This window comes from Cyprinodon variegatus, unplaced genomic scaffold, assembly GCF_000732505.1.
Source record: "Cyprinodon variegatus isolate N-32 unplaced genomic scaffold, C_variegatus-1.0 Scaffold368, whole genome shotgun sequence".
Classification (NCBI taxonomy): Eukaryota; Metazoa; Chordata; class Actinopteri; order Cyprinodontiformes; family Cyprinodontidae; genus Cyprinodon; species Cyprinodon variegatus.
In genome coordinates, this window is record NW_015150821.1 from 452,854 (window position 1) to 467,045 (window position 14,192).

The 14,192-nt window shown below is 34.5% G+C and overlaps 1 protein-coding gene across 1 annotated transcript in view; it reads right to left on the minus strand.

Moving 5' to 3' along the window:
• Positions 1-2,322: 2,322 nt before the first annotated feature.
• Positions 2,323-14,192, minus strand: part of LOC107092129 (protocadherin-17-like) — a 25,286-nt gene continuing 13,416 nt past the window's right edge. Inside the window, exon 4 of the mRNA XM_015386439.1 lies at positions 2,323-4,221. Within this exon, the coding sequence (XP_015241925.1) occupies positions 3,644-4,221 (578 nt within the window). The 3' untranslated portion in view covers positions 2,323-3,643. The remainder of the gene's footprint in view (positions 4,222-14,192) is intronic.

The window sequence follows — 14,192 nt, forward strand, 5'->3', positions numbered from 1 at the left end:
ACCACATCCAGGTTGCAGATCCCTGGTCTAACACTTCAAAATAAAATACATCCTAATAAAATAAAATACACTGTAGTTTATAGCTGCAATTTAAGAAGGTGAAAATATTACTGCATGCATTGTTTCTTTTACTTAGTGTAATGTGAAATTCACGCTCCTGAAACAACTACAGAAGAATTCAGTTTAAGTTGTCTAATGGCTCCAAGGTTTTCCTATTTCAATTATGTTTTCCCCATGCTAATAGAGCTAAAATCAGCTTTTTAGAAGTCGCCCCTAGGCTACGCACGCTGTGTTCAATGACATCTCCCAGTTAAACCGAAAACTACACCCTCAATATGTTTATATTTCTTGCTCACTCCCTGTGTCCCCACCAACAATTCCTAGCGAAGTGGAACCATCTCCCTTAGAATTTGGTGAAGGTGGAAGACAAGCTCTTAATCGCCTGTGTTATTGAATTATTGAATTAAAAGCTTAAGTACTCTGGGTGAGCATGTCAATTTTTCACAACTGAATGGTACAGTGCTCATTCCATTTTCATCTGAATAGATCATTTGTGTATGTAAAATGCAGAAGAATGGAGGTATTACACAGATCAGTTTCATTGTCTGTAATTCCTTTTTACTTTGAGTGTAATCATTCTGTGAGACAAGTCATATTCATCCTGCAGCTCATGCTAGTCCTTAATCTGCATTCAGATTCCCTCAGCAACATTGCACTTTTTCTGTCAAGCAGCTCTGGTGTACAGTGCTGCATTAATTTAAAAAAGGGTTTGCTTCAAAGAACATTATGCATAATTATGGCAGAAGTTTAACCTGTTTTACATCCCTAAGTGATCCAATGGTAAACACGTAGTTGGAGGAGTAAGTGTTGCAGCAAACGGTTCAGCCTCCTTTCTACTTGACATTCTGCTCACCTGTCTCCTTCCCCCATGTTCTGAAACCCTGGGACTGATACAGATAAAATGATGTGATGTTTCTGTCTGTATTTCAATGGGATGAGATGCTGTGACCCACGCAATCTCCCTCTCAAAGAGTATTTCAACTTATGCAGATGAGCTCATCAGAGCTGCCTGCTGAGATGAGACATCTAGGTCTGGAATTGTGTCAATACTAGCACCAAAACAAATGCAAATCAAAATCCAAATTAATGTGTTTTCCCCTAGGAGAAACTGAGTCGTACTTATAGTCGTCTCTCAGTAGATGACAGGATTCTGTTATCCAGAAAAAAAACAAGGCGTTCTCAAGCCGCTCGCTGCGCCAGGGTGACAAAAGTCGGTGTCTCCAGATGGAGGAACTAAACTAAACTAAGTGAGGAGGAGCAGGATGCTTCTGAGAGATTGATTTACAGATGCAAAATGGAAAACATTCCAACATTCCCAGGATTATTTAGTTTAGTGATCCACCTGTCCAAACAGACATTCATGTGTATCTTTAAACGTGGCACAAATACAAGCAGATGCAGTGCATATCTTCTTGGATTTTTGTAAATAATATTACCACGGCCGAAGCTGTGTTTATGTAACTGCATCAATAAGTGGGAAGCCATATTTGAGAAGCAGGTTGTGTTTGGATAAAAATGAGCCGTCTGGGCTGCACTAACGTGCCCACAGTCCTAGCCTGTCTGTCACACCTCCCCTTATCTGCATTTGATTGAATGGTAAATAGTGCACAATGCATACAAACAGCAAATTTGCACTCTCGCAAATCTAATGAGGTAGACTGCAAATGATAGACATTTCATCAACTCAGTAAGGATGCATTGATTCAAAGCCCTCTGAAGCTGTCTTTTTATTTGCTGTAAAATTCTTTTTTTTTCTGCACATACTTGTCATAACCTTTAATCCGCTTTTTGTTCACTCGTTTTTTGCTACCAAGATGACCTACTTTCCCCCGCGGGGATCATTAAAATTTAATTTTATCTAATCAAAGAATTCATTGAAACTGTCCTTACTTGTAACTTTAAGTTGGAGCTGAAGCTGGATCTGCCTGTCACCATTTGTCAGACACATCTATATTTAAGCAAATTTATTAGACATTTACTGAGGGTTGTCGTGACGACAGTGATTTTGAAAATAGTACAAACCTATCTATTGATGTGATGCATACCTTTTTAGAAAAAGCTCAAAGCAGAGGGGGTCAACTCCTCTTCCACAAGGTTCACTAATCCACGGTTTTCGTCTGAAATAAAAGCTTTATATAGCTATAAAAAATGTTGATCATTGTCTCCAGAAGTTGGTCAGAATCCTGAAAGATAACATGTTTCGCACACATTTTATAGGTAAGGTTATTCATTGATTTTTCCAGATATAATGATGTTGTTGAATCCATTTATTGATCCTTTTTTAAATTATGATACATACACTTAAGCAAAAAAAAAATTATGTATAAAAAAAACACTTGCTTAACTTAGCTGTAGCTTTCAAGTGTAAAGAGGAAAACAAGCTGAAATCATCTGATAAGGTAATTAGATTTCAAGCCTACACTCCATTGCTGACCAGACATACTGTTCCCAGTGTTTAGAAAGTTTACAAACTCTAAATTATTTTATTTTGTCAGCAAGAAAAGGCATACCACTCCTTATTTAGCTGGCCTACCAGCAGTGTGTAACAATGACTAGTGATGGGAGGAACAGCACATTGTTATTTTGCTCTACACTGCTAATAAAAACATTGATCACTCAGACACTCTCTTCTTGCAGTCTCTTAATAAATGGGTTTATAACTGTGAGAGAGCTATGATATTTTGCAGGGTTAAAAACAATATATTTTGACACCTTTTTTATTATAATCGGCCTGGATAGGTTGTACTGTCTGTAATGAATATGTAAAAGACCATTTAAAATACACAAATCAATTACTTTCACGTAAAACATGACAGCTTCAGGAATTGTGCCAGTCAAAAATAACTGCCTTCCATGAGCACAGTGTATACAAATTTAATAAAGTACACAACGAGTACAGTAGCCCACATTAAGCACAGCTTATTCCCACATAAACTGCAGAGAGGACGACAATAAAATTACAAATACATTCTTAAAAAAATGTTTCATTTTTTTAGGAACTTTAAATGGTTTTTATGAAAAGGGACATTCCCTGTTGCACCACCATTAACAGTTCATAAGACACTTCACTGTTTTGAATGTAACGTCACTTGATATGTATTTCGGCTTCTTTGTGATATTCAAAGTAATGGTCCTTATACACTAAATGGGGACAGAAAGCTTCACTGTACAAAAGCGGACAGGACTTGTAGCGTAACAGTAGCTGTTTGTTCAATTGCCTCACAAAATCTGAGCTGGAAATGTGTAAAATACAGACATCTAAATTGACATGTACAGTACACCATGGAAACATCTGAAGTCAGGTAATCACTGAACCCCACCACCCCAATATCCAACCCCAAACGTTCACACCAGTCAAGGACACATATTTCACCTAAACACAACAAGTCACAAAGTAAAATTAGAAAAAATAAACAAACCGAACATAAAACATAGAAAGCAGATGGTTTTTGGTTATACAATGCGCTTGAATACCTCTGTGGGTCAAAATAAATCAACTCCCGGTCATCAAACAGGGATATTATCTTCATCATCGCACCCCTGACAGGTGAGAGAGAGCTCCAGAGTGCCGTCGCCTCACCTATCAGTTGCCAGAGTCCCTCTGGTCGGGAGCACAATCCGACCCCCCGCACTCCTGACTGATGACAGAGCTGTGAATGAGACAGCTTGACAGGGACTTAGGCCTGAGCTCACAGGTCAGATAGGAGGGCTCCTCCAGCTCTGTGTGCATTGGGGAGCACTGGCCATCTGGAGGGCCATAGGCACTGCTGTCTGAGCCCACATCCCTATCTTCTTTGGGCTCTCGGAGGGCCAAGTCCGGGGGAACAGTGCTCTTGGTGGGGCTGCTGGAAGCAGATGGACTCTCTTGGAGCGGTGGGCTTAGCGCACGCTGCGATTTTAAGTAAGGTTTAACATTGGCCACAAGGATTGTACTGTCCCGCTGTTCTTTTCCGAACGTGGTGAGGGTTTTTCTGCTGTTGCAGCTGATGGTGCCATAAATCTCTGTCTCTACCATGGCATCCATTCCCACAGGGATGAAAAGGTTGGTGCGATTATCTGCGCTGTCTGCTTGGCTTCCTACCCGTAGCTTTGGCATCCAGCATCTGTCAGAGTGTCCCAGTGCACGACATTCATCCGTGCAGTGGACTGATTTGTCTTGCTCTGCAAAAACAGTTAAACATTTGTTATTGGTGCCTGCTGTGGTAAGTATAAACAACCCAAAGGAAAATTCACATGACATTTTGAAGGATGAGCAGCAATTCTAGGACACAGCAAGCAAACACATATTCAAGCATTATACTTAAACTTCAACTAACAGCATCTTTGTTGTCATTTTATATCACATATGTCAAAGCATAACCCAACTTTCATAATATGACAAATATATTTCTGCAATTAATTATGCTCTTTGCTTTTATGATAATTAGACAAAATAGTTATTTATGATACTTATACCAAATTTTTCTCATGGTATTCTTAAAAAGTTGTGAAGGTGTCCTCTGGTTTAGAACAACCAATGTTTTTATTTTTATTTGCATCTTTATCAGAGCTTAGCTGAAGATAAAAGCTAAAACATTTTAGCAAAATTATGATTTTTTCAATAAATAGTGGTATGAAATTAAACTATAAATAATAAAAAATTATAACTATAATAAAAAAGTATATACATAATTGTTTTATGCATTTTTCAAGAGTCTAAAGTATATAAAATTTAGTCATGTTATGATGCCACTCATAACACAAAATAATTCTGCATCAATAAGGATAATTGGATACTTGAGATTGAACTCGGGCATTTCCAGATCTTAGTAGCTCTGTGATAAAACTAAGAAATTGTTTCTTTCTCAAATTCAAGCCAATATTACCGAAAAAGGAGCAAAACAAGGGGGACCATTGGCAATGGTGCCAACTTCAGAAAGCAAAGGGGCTCAGAAGCCACTCAGAGGTTGTCATTTTTCTGAATGTTAAATGTTTGCCAATGCTAACCAAAATGTTAGCATTCGTAAATAATAAAAAGTTCAAAATGAGAGTGGGGGAGCACAAGTTTCCCACATACTGGCTGGGAGTTAAACTTTTAGCTATAACCTTTCAAATTGCGAAAACAATTTCAATTTAGCATGCAGGTTCCAATAAGAGCTAAGTGGTCATACACTCTTCCAACTTTCGCCCATTTGACAAAAGCCTCTCATGTTTTCTTGAGTAGTGTTTTTGCTTTCACTTGCAGCTTTTTAACGATTAAGTTTGTTTAAATATGATGCTCTATCAAAAATCTACTGCAGAAATTACATATTTTGTATAAAAGAAACAATAAAAAACAGTGAATGGCTGATTTTAAATCAGCCACTCTTTAACTAGTCCTCTTAATTTGGCTATTATAGCAAAGCTGTTTATTTTGTCTCATTTTTAGAATAATGTGAAGTTTTAATTAAGTGTCTTTATTCTCTTCAAATCTTTAAAAATTGTATACATTTCTTCTATTTAAACTTCATGGCTTTTGATAACTACTCTTAAACATTGATGTTGTGCTTATGCCATTTTAAAATTGGTTAAACTGACGACTCAGGATCATTGTAAATCTGCAGGAGCCTTTTGTTCCAAAGCTTAACTTTCACCAATTTCTAGGCTTGAATCTTTAGATGCTGTTTCAATATTTCTATAGGATCTCATCTATTCTGTGGAATGCAAAAATCCCTCCTGCAGCAACAAAACTTGATCAAGCTTTGGCATTTTCTGCTTCAAATCTAGAAATGGAAACTTTAATTTCAGTTTAAGCAGATCAGATATATAGCTCCAAAATTCAAGGTTTCTCATTGTGTGCTTTTGCTAACTTTATTCTAGCTTTCATTTTACTTCTGGAAAAACCACTTTGAAGAAAGTAAAGATTTAGACATTCAGTCAATATGAATATTTTTTTTTAGCAGTTTAAATTAACCCAAGTATAGAAAGGTTTTGTTATATTGTCAGATAGGGAGGAAGACATAGGATATCTGTCTCCTTTACAGTGTATGTAAATGTTTGTTTCATTTGTTTATGCTAAGTATTGTTATTTATAGACTTTAACTCCGGGCTCTAAGTAGGTTGGTTGTTTGTGTTCTATAATTCTAAAAACTAAGACATAATTGGACCTTTAGGTTGCTGTTCTGAACCTTAGAAAAACAAGTTGAAGAAACATTTATAACTGACTAATGTAACTCAGCAAGCAGGCAAACTCTTGAAAAGCTTTTTTTTTTTTTTTTATCTCCGTCTATTTCTTTGTGCACAGCTTGAAAATATTAAAGAAATATTTTCAAGTTTTTTTCAAAACAGACACATCTGTTTTTAATCTTTACAATTGCCTACATATTCAAAGAGAGATCGTACTATTCGGGTAAATTTTTAAACTTTAAAATGTTCAAAGAATAATCGAAACTACTCATTATTTTGGTTAATTACAGAGAATCTAGTCATGCACCTAAAGTTAATTTGTTATTCACAAGAAAATGGATAAGATGCAATGATTAATTTTAATTTAAGTGCACCAGGGTGCAGTGGTGCAATGAGCTAACAGATTATTGGATGGACTCAGGTGAATGTTTAATGATGTATTTGCATTACAGCAATCAAACTTTTCTCATAAATTCTGATCTGCTTTTAGACTGCCATTTTACAGATTTATTCCTGGTGATAGACTCCAAGTCTTTGGGTTGGATGGTGTTTTAAGCATAATATTTAATTACTTCCACAGATTCTCTATCATATTCAAGTTTCACCGGGTCACTGCAAAATTTCAATATTAGTTCAAGTTAGAAGAAACATGTTACTTAAGCTTAAATCAATTTTTTAGATTTACCAATTCCCCTCGAAAAAGAGCATGGTTTTGCAGCACTTTAGGCATATCATGAGTTATGAAGCAGGTGTTGATCTAGGACTTGGCAAACGCATGTTCTTTAAAGACTTTAAACATAACAGGGGACCAAAAAAAAAGATTTAGACATCCCCAGTAAAAAATATATGTACTTCAGAGTAAACTGTGTTCTAAAAGTTTAAAAATTAAAAAGGGTTTCTTTTTTTATTTCAACAAGCAACATATACAAAAAAATTAATTTGATATGAATATCTATTATCCAGCAGCATCCTACTCTTCAGCTGGAGCGAGAGATGCTCTGCTGTGCCTTCATCAGGATGTTTATTGAGAATGAAGAGTAAACAGCTTTTTCCACTCAACTTTTGAGTGCTTATGACCATACAGACCCTCATAGGTCAGGTCATACATGTCTGTATAAAGGTAGTGAATACCTAATCAGGTTTATTGAATCACTCCTACATCTATCGTATGTTTCTGTGTTCCAGTTTAATTTTTTTTGTCCATAAGCATTTACAATTTCAATTACCGGTAACTTTCCTATATGTATTTCTTGCTATTTGAATAAAATAAAGGTTTGCAATAAAAGGAAAAATACTCTTCAGCTGGAGCGAGAGATGCTCTGCTGTGCCTTCATCAGGATGTTGATTGAGAATGAAGAGTAAACAGCTTTTTCCACTCAAATTTTGAGTGCTTATGACCATACAGACCCTAATAGGTCACGTCATACATGTCAGTATAAAGGTAGTGAATACCTAATCAGCTTTGTTGAATCACTCCTACATCTATCGTATGTTTCTGTTCTCCAGTTTTATTTGTTTTTTGTCCATAAGCATTTACAATTCCAATTAACTTTCCCATATGTATTTCTTGCTATTTGAATAAAATAAAGGTTTACAATAAAACGAAAAATCATTTTCCATGCATGTTCTGTATGAGTTTTATGGGGCTAAAGTGGTAGTTGGGTACTGTAGCAGTGGAGCCATACCCGGTTGAAATTTGGCAAAAGAAAGAGTGGGCCACACCTTGGGCCCGTTGACACATTGACAAAAAACAAAAAGTATCCCATCAAGAGTAAAAAAATGATTAATGCAACAAGCACATTGTTTTTTGCCTTCAGAATTCTTCTAATTTCTCATAAGTGTAGTAATTCATATTCAAAAGCTCTTCTAGAATTTTTCTTAAAAAAAAAAAAATCCCTTGTACTGCTTTTAAAAAAAATACAATTTCTAGTCTAAAATACCACAAAGTGAGAAAAAAGGATTTGTAAACATTTTGAGTTTTAAAAAAAAGGTATAATTGAATATATAAGGGGACTGCATCACTAATGATGACTTTATATAACAAGCAGGATCAGACACTTTTTGGATAAAAACATCTTAAACTACAATTGGAATCAGGTAAATGTTTAATGAAGTATTTGCTTTACAGCAATCAAACTTTACTTACAAATTCTGATCTGCTTTAATACTATCATTTTACAGATTTGTTCCTGGTGATACTGTACACTCTTTGGGTTGGATGGTGTTCTTGGCATAAGATCACCATCCATCTTTAATTACTTAAAACATCTTTAATTACTTCCACAGATTTTCTATCATATTAAAGTTGGGATTTTGATCTGGTCAGTGCAAAACTTCAATATTAGTTAAAGTTAGAGGATGCATGTTATTAAAGCTTAAAAATGGCTTTTAACTATAAATCTGTCAGAGTCATTAATAATGACTCTTTACTGAGTTTATGGAGAATTATACTATCTATTAACATATGTATTTTATTTAAAGTCTTGTTTTTTAAGGGGAATTTCTTTATGCTATTTAATTGGATTCCCAGTGTAGCACGCAACACAAATAAACCTGGCTAAACTCTGGGTCCTTGTCTAGCCTTGGGAAATATTTCCAGCTACTGTATTAAAAAGGTTTTGATTCTTACTCCGACTGTGAAACTCTGGTTTTGGAAATTTTTGATTAGTTTGGCATTGTTCAATGTCAAACGTCACTTAATTTTAGTATATTCATATAGCACCAATTTCAATTTGTTCAATGTCATATCAAGAGACTTTACAGAGACAATTCATCAAGATCATACAGTACAGTCAGATTGATTCAGATTTTTCTATCTAAGGAAAACCAGCTGATTGCATCGACTTATTGACTTGACTACAATCAGGCATGGTTGTAATGACAGTGGAGAGGAAAACTCCGTTTTACAGTTCCTTTAGAAGGATTCCAAGACTCCTCTTTGTCCGATTTGAAGGATGGGTCCGATGTATCCTCTCTATCCTTGGTTTTCCCAGGATTCATTGCAAGACCAAGCAAGCCGGCTGCTCAGTTATCAGAGGAAATGGTACTTGGCTCCAAACAGTGGTGAATATTGGAAGTTCAGTTTAATATAATCCAAGTATGTGAATAGTTCCGTCTGACATGAATGAAAATAGTTGTTTTAAATGGTTATTGAGTCAGATATGTGGCGGTGATGTTTCATTTATCTAAAGGTTTTTATCTGTTACTGTGTAAACGGGTTTGGCAGTAATATAAGGACAGATTCTAATATATCTACAGTGTGGGGAATAATCTGATATTATTTTGGTTTTTTTTATTGCTGTTTTGCACAATTTGCTTAACTAAGTATTTTTTGTTGTTGAATATAAGAGATTTTGCAAATATATTTTACACATACATTGTTTAGATTTACTTATATCTTTTTACCCCTTTTATAGAATAGAACAGAAAATATCTCTATTGATGCATAATGGGCAATTTACAGCAGCAGAAAGATTATTGAAAATGGTCACACAAATGTGGACCTTAGAAAAATGTATAAGAAAGCAGCAGAAAGATTATTGAAAATGGTCACACAAATGTGGACCTTAGAAAAATGTATGAGAATAACATAATAGGGAAGAGTTAAAAAATAAACAATAAAATACTGTAAAGTGTTTTAACAATATTAAACTGTGTACCTGGAGAATAAATAACCAATATACAGGTATGGACATTTTTACAGTAATGGATATTTTAAAATAGCAAGAACATCAGAGATGTGCAAAATGAAAGCATTTAACTGATGATCATAACATTTGCTTTTATTTGTTCATGATCGCGGAGGTTTTTGCCCTTAATTCCACTCTGAATTCTCGTGAGTGTAGTCTTTGTTCACTTTACAATAAAAAATAAATAAATAAATAAAAACAAACAGTTTTGAAAACTTCGGTATTCATTCTTTTCCTGCTTTGTGTGTCAACTGTCAAGGTTGCTAAGCAACATAGCCTACAGCGGTAAAACCCGCAGAAGAATAGACCTGTTTAAAATCACAGCCAAAACTCTTCCATCTAGAAACTCCTTATTTTCAAGGACTTCAAAGGATCCAGTCCAGGTAGACCGCGTCCTTTGAAGACCAGCCCATGAATTCGAACAGAGCCCTTGTTTTGGTCTACAAACAGTGCTCAACAGCCCACCTAGTGGTAAAATTTTGCTTACCGCTGCTTTCAATTACAATCCTTTACTGCAATCATGAGGAAAGCATTAATTGTAGCACTGGTGATGCACATTACACACATTAACAGCTATCGTTTATTAATGTGTGTTTTTTTTTTTTTTGGTTGCTGATGTTATTTTAAAAAGTATATTTACTAAAAGTGAGGGATAGTATTTTTTTATTGTGAAGTTTTTATATTGGTTTAAGGGATTCAACTATCAAGAAAACCTTACCACCTGTGCCAAAAAATGTGGAAGGTACTTAAAGCAAAAGTGCCTAAAAAGAACAGGATTTACTTCATACCTAAAATGAAATAAAATAAGAAAACCTTTAATAGTACCAACATATTAGTGATCCTAATACTGAGTAATTAACTCAAGAGTATATTAGCAATGTGCAAACAACACATAATGAAAAGCCTATTTTTTTAATTGTAAAACACATATAAAATGTTAGGATTCTAAACCCCTAATGTAAATTTCCTACCAGAACTTATCTCACATGTATAATAAAACAGACTGAAAGAAATAGGAAAAGCCAATTTTCATAGTGGGTGACATTTCTTTTCCTTTCTGAGACCATGTTGGTCAGCTATCAAAATTAATTTGACAATAAAGCACTAAGGCGTGTTTGGACATGAAGCAATGTGCCAAAAATATGTTATGGGTTTGCAGAAAAGAATAGTATTCATTAATTTCTTACTAATGAAAACAAAACCACAATTTCATCCTCCTCTTGTTCTGCCTACGGATGTAAGTTTACTCTAAAGCTTGTTTTACAGTTGCAACCTTATACTAGTAACCTACCACAGGGTTATGTATGAATAAAGCCAGAACTGATTTACCAGGTAATACTGACCCAGTAGTTTACAGGGTCAAAACCTAGAATCATATTTGCTAATTTATCAGGTCATTTTTAGTGTGAATAAACCTCTTACATTACGGGGTAGGCACTCTGGTATAAGGACTAATTTTTGTTTCTGACCTCGAACAACAACGTCACTGTTAAATTGGTTGTTTAAAATTTTATCAAGTAATCTTGTGAGCTTTTAATATAGGCATTAATCTGATCTGAACTGGAAATAAAAGGACTGCTCTTTGATTGATCTTATATTTGACAAGATACCTGTTATACAATTGAAAAAAAAATCAAGTTATTAATAAACTGATATATATATTCTTTGAAACTCTAGAAGCTTTTCACAACAAATACATAGATTTCAATACAGATCACTAAATTAGTTTTGGTATATGATTTATTTTTTTCCAGTGTAATTCCTATTAAATTTAAATAAAATTAAACAGGATTGAGTAGTTTGATTTTTATGTCAAAAAAAATCTAATACTAACAGAAACAGTAAATTCTGTAAAAGTCCTACATATTCCGGATAAGTTTAATATAAACACCTATGATAGTTCAATCATGGTTTAATGCCACTTTGATCACCGTTTTGTCTTGCTCACATTATCAAAGTCCCTCAAGCAAGTGTCTGGCTAAATGAGGCACTCGATTTCATTTTGAAACACAGCTCTGACGAGGAAGAGTCTTGAACAAGAGAAAGCTTCTCATAATGTGTGAAATAAGTGAGAGCATGCCCATGTTAAAAGCATTCATACTTTTTATCCTACATTCCTCCACAAGTTTGATGAAAGACAGAACATCAAGAGAACAACATGGATGCAAGAACATTTGAGAGCTGTGGAAATGAGCACCATTATATCACCCTTACAATGCAAGCTCTTTTTCATAGTACATGCCACAACTATCACACACTGTGGCTCAAGTGTATCAACACCTACACAAATTCACCCACACAAAACCACAGGGTAGGATGAAACTGTTAATTATGCTAAAAAGGACAAAGCTAAATGGTATTGTTAATCCAGCATTAGGGCACTTGATGATTTAAATGTTGATGGTAGGTATAGTTCTTTGACATTTTTTTCAAGGAGATATTGTTGATTTATCTTATATCTGTTTTTCTAAGGCCTAAAGCTTTTAAACTGTTCTAAAGTGTGCTAACTGTTGACTACAGAATTTTGGAATAAGCAAATTCTCTACAAACATGCCGCATATACCTCTATCTTTTTGTCCAAAATACCTTTATTCTCCATATTTATTTTTTATGACTTCTGATAAATTAACAATAAAAAAAAAAAAATTAAACATTAATATCATTGATTCTTACCTAAACCAAAGACAACAAAACAAACAAAAAATATTCAATACGGTCATAATTTAAGTACCGGTATATGGAAATTGGCGTTTGGCTTTTAAAACACACAATAAAAAAAGTATATCATAAAATTAATACTCTTAAAAGTTATCAACACATAGCTGTTATCTGCTGTCACATAAAATTCTGACCAGTTATTTTTTTGATATACATCCTATTTCTGACTATGATATAAACCATAAATTGACATCTGTCTATCATACTATTATGCAAAAGAACTTTTGAGATTTGACTGTTCTATTAATATTGCAAAACGTAAGAGATATAATGACCACACTTTAGGGTACTAGTCTAACAATTTTGTTCATGATAAGTAAAAAAGTACTTTTCTAAACTGCAGTATCCCCATTGTGGGGGCATTGTCTCTGAAGTTATTTTACTCAGACCCATACTACAAAGGGCTGTGCAAATCTATTGTTTTTTCTAAAAAAACAATGTCTATATTCTATATTTTGTTTTGTTTTGTTATCTTGTTCATAACAGTCTTCATTTATTAACACTTTTACAATAATATTCTGCATGAACACTGTGATGCACTGGCTTCTGCAGCTGCTGTCATAAAGTTGTTTGTATTGAGTGCAGCTATGCAGAAAGAAGATTAGCACTATTCATTAAAAACTGTGTAAAGCAGAAGGCAATTTTTCAGTAAGTTTTGCTTACACACCACTGACTAAAAACAGTTTAAATAAACTGTCAAGGAACCACAGCAAAACATATCATAAACATGCTGTTAGCTTGACACCTCAGCTACAGTATGTGCTCCACATGAAAAGATTGCCAGCAGGAGCAAAACATGACACTTGCGATAAGAACAGTTTTAACTTTAGAAAGAGACACCATCGTTTTCGAACTGCATGTTGAAGCTCACAATCAAAAAATGTATTTAGGACAAAAGTTAAGCACATAATTACTTTATTAACTTTAATGTGGTAACTTCATTCATGGGGATGAGGTCTGGGTAAATGCCTAATATTCAATGACTTGAATTAAAAGTGATTTATAGCGGGTAAAATAAGTATTGAACACGCCACCATTTTTCTCAGTAAATATTTTTCTAGAGGTACTAATGACATGACATTTTCACCAGAGGTCGGTAACAATACATGCAATCCTTACATACAAAGAAATCAAACCATAGATGCCTAGAAATTAAGTTTTGTGTAATAAAATGAAATGACAGAGGGAAAAAGTATTGAACACTCATACTGAAATTTATTTAGTACTTTGTACAAAAGCTTTTGTTCCCAATGTCATCTTCAAGATGCCTCCTGTATGGAGAAATTAGTCACATGCATTGTTCAATTGTCATTTTTGTCCATTCTTCAGCACAAACAGTCTTCAAATCTTTCCATAGATTTTCTAGTGGATTCAAGTCAGGCTATTGGCTGGGTCAGCTTTATTTATTTATTTTTTAACTAGAGAAAGGGGTCATTGTCTTGCTGAAATGTCCATCCATGTTTCATGTTTCTTCATCATCCTTGTAGATGGGAGCAAATTCTTATCAAGAATGTCTCAGTACATTTTTCCAATCATCCTTACTTCAATGATTTGAAGTTTGCCAGTATCAGATGCTGAAAA